This window comes from Choloepus didactylus, chromosome 1, assembly GCF_015220235.1.
Source record: "Choloepus didactylus isolate mChoDid1 chromosome 1, mChoDid1.pri, whole genome shotgun sequence".
Taxonomy (NCBI): domain Eukaryota; kingdom Metazoa; phylum Chordata; class Mammalia; order Pilosa; family Megalonychidae; genus Choloepus; species Choloepus didactylus.
This window is the reverse complement of record NC_051307.1, coordinates 108,323,110-108,333,970: the sequence shown is the minus strand read 5'-3', so window position 1 is coordinate 108,333,970 and position 10,861 is coordinate 108,323,110. Positions and strand designations below refer to the sequence as shown.

General features: G+C 49.7%; 1 protein-coding gene across 2 annotated transcripts; it reads left to right on the top strand.

Moving 5' to 3' along the window:
* Window positions 1-1,463: 1,463 nt before the first annotated feature.
* ABCF3 (ATP binding cassette subfamily F member 3) lies at window positions 1,464-9,106 on the top strand. 2 transcript variants are annotated; one of them, XM_037839485.1, is made up of 21 exons: window positions 1,464-1,536; window positions 1,752-1,899; window positions 2,036-2,115; window positions 2,558-2,604; window positions 2,815-2,912; window positions 3,020-3,142; window positions 3,305-3,571; window positions 3,802-3,882; window positions 3,977-4,036; window positions 4,136-4,192; window positions 4,305-4,327; window positions 4,429-4,484; window positions 4,592-4,792; window positions 4,887-4,963; window positions 6,507-6,551; window positions 6,632-6,764; window positions 7,246-7,334; window positions 7,452-7,543; window positions 7,729-7,861; window positions 8,008-8,095; window positions 8,185-9,106. In XM_037839485.1, exons 1-21 carry the CDS (start codon window positions 1,464-1,466, stop codon window positions 8,341-8,343), a joined length of 2,130 nt encoding a protein of 709 aa, XP_037695413.1. In that variant the 3' UTR covers window positions 8,344-9,106. The 2 variants fall into 2 exon arrangements, with proteins under 2 accessions (XP_037695413.1, XP_037695418.1); XM_037839490.1 differs by lacking the exons at window positions 1,464-1,536; window positions 1,752-1,899; window positions 2,036-2,115; ... (1 more) ...; window positions 2,815-2,912; window positions 3,020-3,142 and having other exon boundaries at window positions 3,472-3,584.
* The last annotated feature ends 1,755 nt before the right edge of the window (window positions 9,107-10,861 follow it).

The following is a 10,861-nucleotide window of genomic DNA, read 5'->3' as shown; positions in this document are numbered from 1 at the left end:
CACCTCCCTAAAGGGACTGTCCCATGTCTTGCTCTAGTGTGTTGGGGCAGATGAAGAGAGCAGATTTGCCCTTAACCAGCTTTCCCATGCTTGGTTTCAGCTTTTTTAAACCTAAACCATCTTTCATAGACATAAACAGAAGTAGAATAATAAATCAGCCCCATGTCCTATCACCCAACTTCAACAATTAGCAACTCATAGCCAGTTCCTTAATACCATATTGAATCTGTGTTCACAGATCATCCTATAAAATCAGATCTACCTATAAAATGTTTTACAACTTGCTTCTGGATCCAAACCAGGTCCGTTCATTGTGATTGGTTAATGCAGCTTCTTAAGTCTTAACAATAAGTTTCCCCTTAGCTCTTTTTTTTTCTTGCAACTTTGTTCTGTCAGAATTTTGCAGATTGCATCATCAGTGATGTCACTTAATACATTCCTTTTCCCCTGCATTTCATGTAAAATGGCTTAGATCGAGCTCAAAAACTTAACTTTAAATCAGGGATTGTTCCCTCACAATGGCAGTGCTTAATCTAAAAGGATGGATAATGATGCAATTTTAAAGCAGAGTTGGAAAATATTCGTGTTAAATATAAAGCAGTAGTGTCATTTTGGGGAAATTCCTACCTTCTACCTGGGGGAATCAACGAAAGGGAATAGAGCCTTTTACTTTGATTCAGGGTACAGAGAAGTCTGCTTTGGGTGTTAAGTAAGGAATACAAAATACCGGAAACAAGTCGTTGGGAGACCGAAGTGTTGTCAATCTGGTTTTGGCCAGGAATGAGGCTATGCCCTGGGGTTATGGAATAACTGAATGGGCATAATTCGCTAGATCCGGCTGAGCTGTCAGAGGGAAAGGACTGAGCTTTGGTCACGAGCAGGCTGGCCACCAGGTACGGACAAGAAGCCTGTAGGCCCAGGGAGCAGAATAAGACGTGGCCACCTACAAAACCACTAAGGGGTTCAAGAGGGATCGAGAACGAGCGTGAGTCAGCAAAGCTCTCGGCGGGTCCCAAAATGGACCGGGTTGGGCGCGCACTAACAGACGCGCTTCAAGGGAGCGCATAAAATCTAGCAAGACCAATGTGCTTTATCATTGAGGTTTCCACCCGGCTGATCGCTGCCGTCTCACGCCCTGATAAACCTCGAGTTGTCCCACGCCCTACCCCGGAAGGCATATCCCATATCCCAGAAGGCAGTGAAAACAGCACATGTGGCTCATCTTTCAGCGCAAAAAGCGTTGCGCAAGCGCCAGAGCGCAGCTCTGGTGTGGCCCTTGAGCTTGCGCACTACTACGCCAACCCCGTTTACCCCGCCCACCGGGTTCCCCGCATTCCGTTCTTTTCTTACGTCACCGCTACGCATGCGCTTTAGCAGGAGGGGCGAGATTTCGGGGGAAAGGCAGAGGGCGGTCCTTGGCTGAGGTCTCACGGCGGCTGCGCGGACGGGAGCCCAACTGGAACATGGCGACTTGCGCCGAAATCCTGCGGAGCGAGTTCCCCGAGATTGACGGACAGGTCTTCGACTACGTGACCGGTGAGCCGAAGGGAATCAGCGGGCTAGGGAGGCATGAATGGAGGCCAGAGGGAGAGACTAAGGGAGGGCAGTTCTGGGGACTGCTGCCAGGCTCCTCATCTACGTGGTCTGTCGTCCTGAGGGCCGGTTGGGTCAGGATCCCGGACTAGGGGACTGAAATTGTTTATATGTCCACCCTACCCGGTGTCCTCCTCGTTCTGCCACTCCCTGGCCAGGCGTCTTGCACAGCGGCAGCGCGGACTTCGAGTCTGTGGATGACTTGGTGGAAGCGGTGGGGGAACTGTTGCAAGAAGTGTCCGGGGACAGCAAGGATGACGCGGGTATCAGGGCCGTGTGCCAGCGCATGTACAACACCCTGCGCCTGTACGTGCCGGGGCATGGGGGTTGGCGGGGGCGATGGGAGAGGGCGGACACTCCGGAGATAAGAGGTGAGGGAAGAAGGTCTGACGACCACAGAGCTTCATCAACTAATTCTGTCCTTTCTATCCCTGTCCTCAAGAGCTGAGCCACAGAGCCAAGGAAACAGCCAGGTGTTGCTGGACGCCCCCATCCAGTTGTCAAAGATAACGGAGAACTATGGTGAGAGTGAGCAAAGATTGAACTAGCTGCTCTCTGCTTTTTTCAGCCTCCTCGCCTTCCACCCCCAGTCACCTGTCACCTAGAGCTCAGGACTCCTACAACTAGAAGGTTGTAGAAGCTAGCTGATGTCTTTAACTGATAAAGAGAGTAGGGTAGGAGAGTTCTCTTAAGTCTTGGGTATGGTAAGAAGTATATGGGCCTTTGATCTGGATAGACTTGGGTTCAACCTCCCATTTTGCAATTTACTAACTGACTACATGATCTTGTAAGAGTTGTTTATCTGCCCAATCTCTGTATCCTTATCTGAAGTGGGGGGATCTATCCGTAGGATCATAAGGCTTTCTTGAAAATGTCTGTGTCTGTGCTTATTGCGTATTAGTCACTCAAAATGTTAGTTCCCTTCCCTCAGGGAGAAGGTGACTGCTTTTCTTATTGCCTACAGACTGTGGCACCAAACTTCCAGGACTGCTAAAGCGAGAACAGTCCTCGGTGAGAAGGAAGAAAGGGAGGAGGCTGAACCTATGGGGTGGGGGAAGCGGGTAACTGTCTCTTCTTCTGGGGGACTTCTGATTGTCTTTTCCTTGAATCTGTGAGTCTGTTCATCATGGGTAGGTTTAAAAGGTTAAATTGGGGTGTTCTCTCTGGGGGTTCCTTTCTGAGCCTATACCTTAGGTTAAATTGGCTTCCTTGGATCCTTAGACAGTGAATGTGAAGAAACTAGAGAAGGCTGAGGCTCGACTGAAGGCTAAGCAGGAGAAGCGCTCAGAGAAAGACACACTCAAGACCAGCAACCCTCTGTGAGTTTAGGAAGAGTGGCTCAGAACAGAGGAGAGAAGAGCTGCCTCTGGTGAGATGGAGGCTGTGGTTGGACATCCTAAATGACATCCATTTCTCCTTTTCAAAGAGTCTTGGAAGAGGCATCAGCCAGCCAGGCAGGCAGCAGAAAGGAGAATCGGTTAGAATCATCTGGCAAGAACAAATCCTATGATGTGCGAATTGAGAACTTTGATGTGTCTTTTGGAGATAGGTGAGGGAACGGCAGTGGGGGTGGCATTCTCTTTCTCTTTCCCATTAAAAGAGAACTTGGAGGAATGAAATGGGGCTAAAAACAATGTCAGGTTTCTGTTTTTAAACTTGCTGAGCACCGATCTCTAGAGCACCCTTTATTTTCTTCCCACGACTCTTGCAGGGTATTGCTAACTGGAGCAGATGTGAACCTGGCGTGGGGCCGCCGCTATGGGCTGGTGGGGCGGAATGGGCTGGGGAAAACGACGCTGCTGAAGATGCTGGCCACCCGGAGCCTACGGGTTCCAGCCCACATTTCCCTGCTGCACGTAGAGCAGGAGGTTGCTGGAGATGACACCCCTGCCTTACAGAGTGTGCTGGAGAGTGACACGGTGCGAGAGGATCTCCTACGTCGGGAGCGTGAGCTCAGTGCCCACATTGCCTCTGGGAGGTGAGGGCTCCAGGTTAGGGAATAACTGGCAAAATTAACTAATAGAGTGCCTGCCTTACTGTCACAATCCATAATTCTCATGCCACTTCTAGTAAACAGCAGAGCTTGGAACTTGGCTCTGTGGGACTCTAAGGGCCTTGCTTCTTCTACGGTGCCCACTGCCCTCACTACTTGGGGCAAGTCCATCTTCCTAGACTGCCCCCCACTCCAACTAATTACTCTTCCCCCAGGGCGGAAGGCTCAGATGCTGCACAGCTGGCAGAAATCTATGCCAAACTGGAGGAGATTGAGGCTGACAAGGCACCTGCCAGGTATTTGAATTTCCCTCTCCCTCCTTCACATTTCACCTTTTCCTTCTGACACTTGTTCCAAGTGGGTCTTCACCTCAATTTCTTCACTCCCTAGGGCATCCGTCATTCTTGCTGGGCTCGGCTTTACCCCTAAAATGCAGCAGCAGCCCACTCGGTAAGTGGCCCTTGCCATTCTTGTCTCTGAGCACTGTTGGCTTTGCTCATGCCTGCCCTGGTGAACACCCCACCCTGAGGTGGCTCTGTCTTTCATTAGGGAGTTCTCAGGTGGCTGGAGGATGAGATTGGCACTGGCCCGGGCCCTATTTGCCAGGTGAGTTTCCTGAGCCTGTGTCTGGAGCCCCATGGAGGATGGGCCTTGGCTCTAGGGAAATGGCAGTGAGTCACTGTCCTAGTCTCATGCTTTGAATTCTTTTTTAATATAGGCCAGATCTTCTGTTGTTAGATGGTGAGTTTGAAATGGGGCTTGGGATAGGGAGGAGTAGCAATATCCAAGTTCCTAGTTCTCCAGCCCTTGACTCCCAAATGCATGCTCCCCCTCTTCTCCAGAACCCACAAACATGCTAGATGTAAGGGCCATCCTGTGGCTGGAGAATTATCTGCAGGTGAGTGCCTGTGGGAGCTGGAGTGGCCTGGGGGAAAGTTTGCCTCCAAAGACACTTATAGGCTGACTACCCTCCCAAACTGGGTCTGCCATCCTGTGACCCCTCAGACGTGGCCCTCCACAATCCTAGTCGTCTCCCACGACCGCAACTTCCTGAATGCCATCGCCACAGACATCATCCACCTGCACAGCCAGCGACTGGATGGTTACCGGGGTGACTTTGAGACCTTCATCAAGAGCAAGCAGGAGCGGCTGCTTAATCAGCAACGTGAATATGAGGCACAGCAGCAGTATCGGCAGCACATCCAGGTGTGGGAGCAGGCAGTGCCGGGATTCCTACCCCCTGGGTGTCAGGTCAGGGAGTGAGGGAGCCTGGCCAATACCTGTATTCCTCCGCCCTCAGGTTTTCATTGACCGGTTTCGCTACAACGCCAACAGGGCCTCTCAAGTGCAGAGTAAACTCAAAATGCTGGAGAAGCTGTGAGTACGATACCCTTGGCCAGGCCCTAACTCCAGTTCCTCTTAATTTCTTCCCTCATTTTGCAGGCCACCCCTTGTCCTCCCATTCTCCATCTCTCCTTTACTAAAATCTAACTTTGACTTCCACCTCTGCAAGCAAAGCAGAATATTCTACACTGCTCTTGCCCAGCCTTAGGGAACCACTAATTTACTTTCTGTCTCTGTGGATTTGCTTATTCTAAACACTTCACATAAATGGAATCATACAATATGAGGCTTTCTGTGTCTGACTACTTTAGTTTAGCATAATGTTTTCAGTGTTCACCTGTGTGTAGATCAGGACTTCATTCATTTTTATGACTGAATAACATTCTGTTGTACAGATATACCACATTTTGTTTATTGATCCATCGGTTGATGTACATTTGGTTTGTTTTAGTTTCCATGTCGCTAAAGCAAACACCATGTGATGGAGTGGCTTAACAATGGGAATTTACTGGCTCACGGTTTTGAGGCTAGAAGTCCAAATGAGGGCATCATCAGGACAGTGCTTTCTTCCCAAAGACTGGCGTTCTGAGCCTGGCTGCCAGTCATCCTTGGTCCCGGGCTCACTTTTCACATGGCAATGCCTTGGCAGCCTCTTTGCCTCTCCCTTCTCTTCCAGGTTCCATTTGGACTTCAACTTCTTACTTCCCTTGGTTTTCTCTATCTGAATTTCATTCTGCTTGCAGATGTTTCCAGTAATAGGATTAAGACCCATCCTGATTGAGGTGGGCCCCACCTTAACTGCAGTAAGCTCATCAGAAGGTCCTATTTACAATGGGTTACATCCACAGGAATGGATTAAGTTTAAGAACATGTTTTTCTGGGGTACACACAGCTCCAAACCACCACAGGGTTGCTTGCATCTTTTGGCTATTATGAATATTGCTGCTGTGAACATTCACATGAAAGTCTTTGTGTGGACATATGTTTTCATTTCTCTTGGGTATATTCTTAGAGTGGAATGGCTGGGTCACATGATAACTCTATGTTTAACATTTTGAGAAACTGCCAGACTGTTTTTCTAATGTGACCGCATCATTTTATATTCCCACCAGCAGTGTATGAGGTTCCAGTTTCTCTATGTTCTCGGCAACACTTTTCTGTCTTTAATTTTCGCTGTCATAGAGGGTGTGAAGTGATATCTGATTGCAGTTTTGATTTGCATTTCCCGAATGACTAATGATGTTGAGTACTGGTAGTTTAATCTTTTAAGTAATCTTTCTAGAGGTGTGGGGGCAGGAAGCAGGGAATGCTTAAAATCATAGCGCTTAGAACTTTGTGACATGGAAACATATTCTCGAAAATTAACTAGGGGAAAAAAGGCTATGAAAAGGATGACCCTATTTTTCAATATATAATGAACTTAGAAGAATGGACTCTAAAATAAGGATGTTGTTTGGATGGTGAGATGACAGGCTTTTTCCCTAAGTTTTCTGTAAACATGTGTTACTTGTGCAATAAGAACAAACAAAGTTACCTTTTAAAGTCATAAATCTAGTCCACCCCTCTTTCCCCTCAGACCGGAGCTGAAACCTGTGGACAAGGAGTCAGAGGTAGTGATGAAGTGAGTGCTGGGCTAGAGGGGCTGGTGTGGGGGCTCTCCATTCTGGCCTCCCCCATGCTTCTCACCTCCACTTCCTGCAGGTTCCCTGATGGATTTGAGAAGTTCTCACCACCAATTCTGCAGCTAGATGAGGTGGATTTCTACTATGATCCTAACCATGTCATCTTCAGTCGTCTCTCCGTCTCTGCTGATCTTGAGTCCCGCATCTGTGTGGTATGGTTGCCATTCCCCTTTCTCTGGTCCCTGAGGTGTGGGACTCTCTACCACAATAGGTGGTATGGATTGGCCCAGATCCGCCAGCTACGAAGGGTTCTCGACCAAGGACTTGGCTATACTTGTACTGCCCCATCCTCTAGCCTCACAGGGATACTCCTGCGTGTGCTTCAGGGTCAGACTTCAGATCCAGACTCTGCCATTTCCTAGCTTGGCTACTAAGCAGTTTCCTCATCCTTAAAATGGAAGTAACATCTCCCTCACCTGCTTAGCGGGAGAATTAAATCCCATGCACTTAGCAGGTACTCAAGTATTGGTCCCCTTTTTAGCTTTAACTTCTCTATTTTTCTCTGTAGTTGCTTAAAAGTATGTTTTTGGTATTTGATGGAGTCATTGGAGTGACCTGGGACCGATTCTCATCTCCTTCCCTTCTATGTTACACACACATGCATGCTTTAACATTCCTGTGTTCTTCTTACAGGTTGGGGAGAATGGAGCTGGGAAGTCTACCATGCTGAAGCTGCTAATGGGGGACTTGACACCTGTTCGGGGCATCAGACATGCTCACAGGCAAGTGCCCCCCACCACCACCACCACCATGCACTCTTTACACTCAGACGGTGGCTCCACACCTTTGTGGCCATCAGCCTTCCATTCCCTCTTCTCTACCTTCATTTCTTCCTGTAGGAATTTGAAGATTGGCTATTTCAGCCAGCACCATGTGGAGCAGCTGGACCTGAATGTCAGCGCTGTGGAATTGCTGGCACGGAAGTTTCCCGGTGCGTAGGGATTCAAGTTGAGGAAAGAGGGCTAGGGCCAAGCCCCTGCAGCTAGGCCCACCTTGGGATGGGTGCTGAGCAACCCACCCAAGTCTAGGTCTAAGGACGTGGGCATTCGGAGGTGGGGCTGGAGGGTGAAGGGAGTTGGGCCAAGGACCCACGTGATGAGGTAGGGCCTTTTCTAGGGCGGCCCGAGGAGGAGTATCGTCACCAGCTGGGCCGGTATGGCATCTCTGGAGAACTGGCCATGCGCCCTGTTGCCAGCTTGTCTGGGGGCCAGAAGAGCCGGGTGGCCTTTGCTCAGATGACAATGCCCTGGTGAGGCCTGATTTGCTAGAGCTTCTGCCCTCCCATTTCCCTTCTTGCCCAGCCCAGTAGAAAATGATCTTCTTGCCTTCATATCCGAGAGGTTCATTTTCTCCCATACCCCATAACTGTCTGCCTTCTTGGATGCTGCCTTCCAGCCCCAATTTCTACATTCTGGATGAACCGACAAACCACCTAGACATGGAGACAATTGAGGCTCTGGGCCGTGCGCTCAGCAGTTTCAGGGTGAGTGTGCCTTCACACTAACCAGTCCCCCCAGGCCTCAGCACCCCCACAGGGCCTCCCTAAGTGTCCCTCGGTCTCTTCTGTTTCAGGGAGGTGTGATCCTGGTCTCTCACGATGAGCGTTTCATCCGACTGGTGTGTCGGGAGCTGTGGGTGTGTGAAGGAGGCGGTGTCACCCGGGTCGAGGGGGGCTTTGACCAGTACCGCGCCCTCCTCCAGGAACAGTTCCGCCGTGAGGGCTTCCTCTAGGAACATCAGGCCGAGGACTGTGCCCAGGACGTGGACTGGTCTCTCAGACCCCTGGGCCACCATGTACGCAACTAACTCCAGGCCGTTGGACTTACCCCAGCTGGGGACAGCCTTATTCCCAAATCCTCTCTCCTTTTGATGGGAGCATTCTGTGCACAAGCCAGGAGCCCCATCCAAGGGTCTGTGAGAACTTGTCTCCTAGGGTGAAGGGGTAGGGGGGCCCTCTCAGGTTACAGGTGTCCCTCCTGCCCCAGCTCTGGTTAGGCCCTGCGTGGCTGCTGTGTAAATTAAATCTCTCCATGTATCTCCCTTGCCTCATCTCTGCTGCTCCCCAGGCAGGGCTGCAGGGATTTGCCTACTGTTGAGGGGCATGCACGCTCTGATCTGTGTTTTCCTGTGACACTGTGATCAGTCACATGGAGGAAGCAGTGATGGCACCAGCCTTGTCCCTAGGAGGAGACATTATCATGGCTCCTGGGCTTGGAGGTCATTTGCCTGACCTTGAAGTGGGCTGAGCTGGTGGAGTGGAAGGGCAGTGTATTGGCATCAGTGTGATGCTGTTTGCCCTAGTCTGGGCTCAGCCGCAGCCTAGAGGGTCCTGGGCTCTGCTCTCCCAGCCCCCGCTGCTTGGGTGTTGAACTGATTCTGCAGCCTCACCTCAAATACGATTTCCCAACTGCTTTCTCCAGTGTTCTCCGGCCCAAGCTTATCTCACTTCTCTGAACTGGACCCTTAGGGCTGAAAAGAAACTATTTTGGCTCCATTTTGTTTGGATGGTCTCATGTCCTTTATTTTTCCTCCAACTGTGTAGGAGGGACCTGGGCAGTGGGGAATTGAGAACAGAGTCTAATGGGGAAAGATAGGACACTTATTTTCAAATTAAGCAGTCTTTAGGAGGGGAAAAGAGATGTTTAATGGAGGTAATATGATTTATACATTTCTTGAGGTCTCAGCTGCTATATGTAACTGTTAGGCCGAAGACACTAAAATAGAGACCCTGCTTTGCTTTCAATTTGACAGTGGAGAAACCAGAGTTAGCAGAAGGAGCTTGCTGGCTACATGCAGAATAGATATAAAGTTCAACCAAGGAATCTTGAAACTGCTGAGGTAGTGGTGGGGAGAAAAACCTGTTTGGAGGGTAAAGGAGAATAATGACAGGTAGACTTGTTTTACCACAGAGCAGGTGATGGACTGATGAAGCTGGCTGAAGGGCTGTTAATTGGCCCCCTCTGCCTCCCTCCCTCTCAAAAATACAGAGGAGGTAATCCTCTAGCCACGTGTGTGGCCATGTGCACTCGACACTCCTAAGAGCTTTCTCAGCCCCTGGTATTCTCTTTCAGCTTCACACCTCCAGATGGGCAGGCCAGGGAGCAATCTTTAAGAATCTGCCTGTTTGCCAGGCTGTCATCCCTGTATCCCCTTACCAGCTTGTGAACTTTACAGGAGTTCTCTCAACTCCTTGGAGTCCCTGGACATGCTGCAGAAGGGGTCTGTGACACCGAATCTGCTTTTCTGGAGGTGGCTTTGTGTATGAAGAACACTGGAATTGAAGGGTCTGTGATCAAATCCCACCTCTATTACTAGAAATAGAAGAGTTTACCAATATTAGCTGGATAACCGTAGCAGATCTCTTTCAACAGTTCTTGATAGGATTTTTGTGAGGATTTGCTGATAAGCACATGACAGATATGTAAGCACTCAGAAAGTGATTCCTGTGGGGCCAGTCTGATTTGAAAGTCTATCACATGGGAAAGGAAGTAGATTTTCTTTGAGTGACTCCAAAGGGTAGCCCAGTTTGGGAGGAGAAACTTGAATAGCTCAAGCTGCGCTCTGAGAATGAGTTCCCAGTCACTGGGACAGTTCCAGCCTGTAAGGCCTCTAGAAAGGGATCTCTCTGGGTTGGGAGGCAGCACACACAGATGGTCTCCACATTGGCTTCCAGTTTTACAGTTCCATGAAAGAAGTGTGAAGAGCCTGTATATATGACAATCCAGGCTTATGCTGCAGGACTGCAGAGAGGTGGCATGATTGAATTGCAGCAGCTGAGAAAGGTTCACAATAGGTGCATGAGGTGAACTTTTGGAGGAGCATTAGGAGGGGGGGGGGAGTTGGCAGCAGCAGGTGGGTATCTTGAGGGATAAAACAATGTGGGTCATGTCAGCCAGCATCATTCCAGAAGACACAGGGCAAAGAGAAGTGTTTGACATAGAAAGTCGTTCTTGATCACTCCAGACCCCTCATCATGGCAGCAACTACTTCATGCCACAGAGAGTCTGTTTAACCCCACCCAGGTGGAAAACTGATGCCTCCACAACAGCTGACCCAGGCTAATCCTAAACTTCAGACCTTTAAAGCAATCAGGAGCTGGCCAGGTTGAAAGGCCTGAGTGCGGTATTTTCTCTTCCCGTTCTTCTCTGCTTCTGCGGCCCTGACTATACTCACCAACACTTTCTCAAGCAACCCAGCTGATCCCCAGGAGGCAGAGTGCAGAGGTGCAGAAGGGGTCATGGGTCTCTGC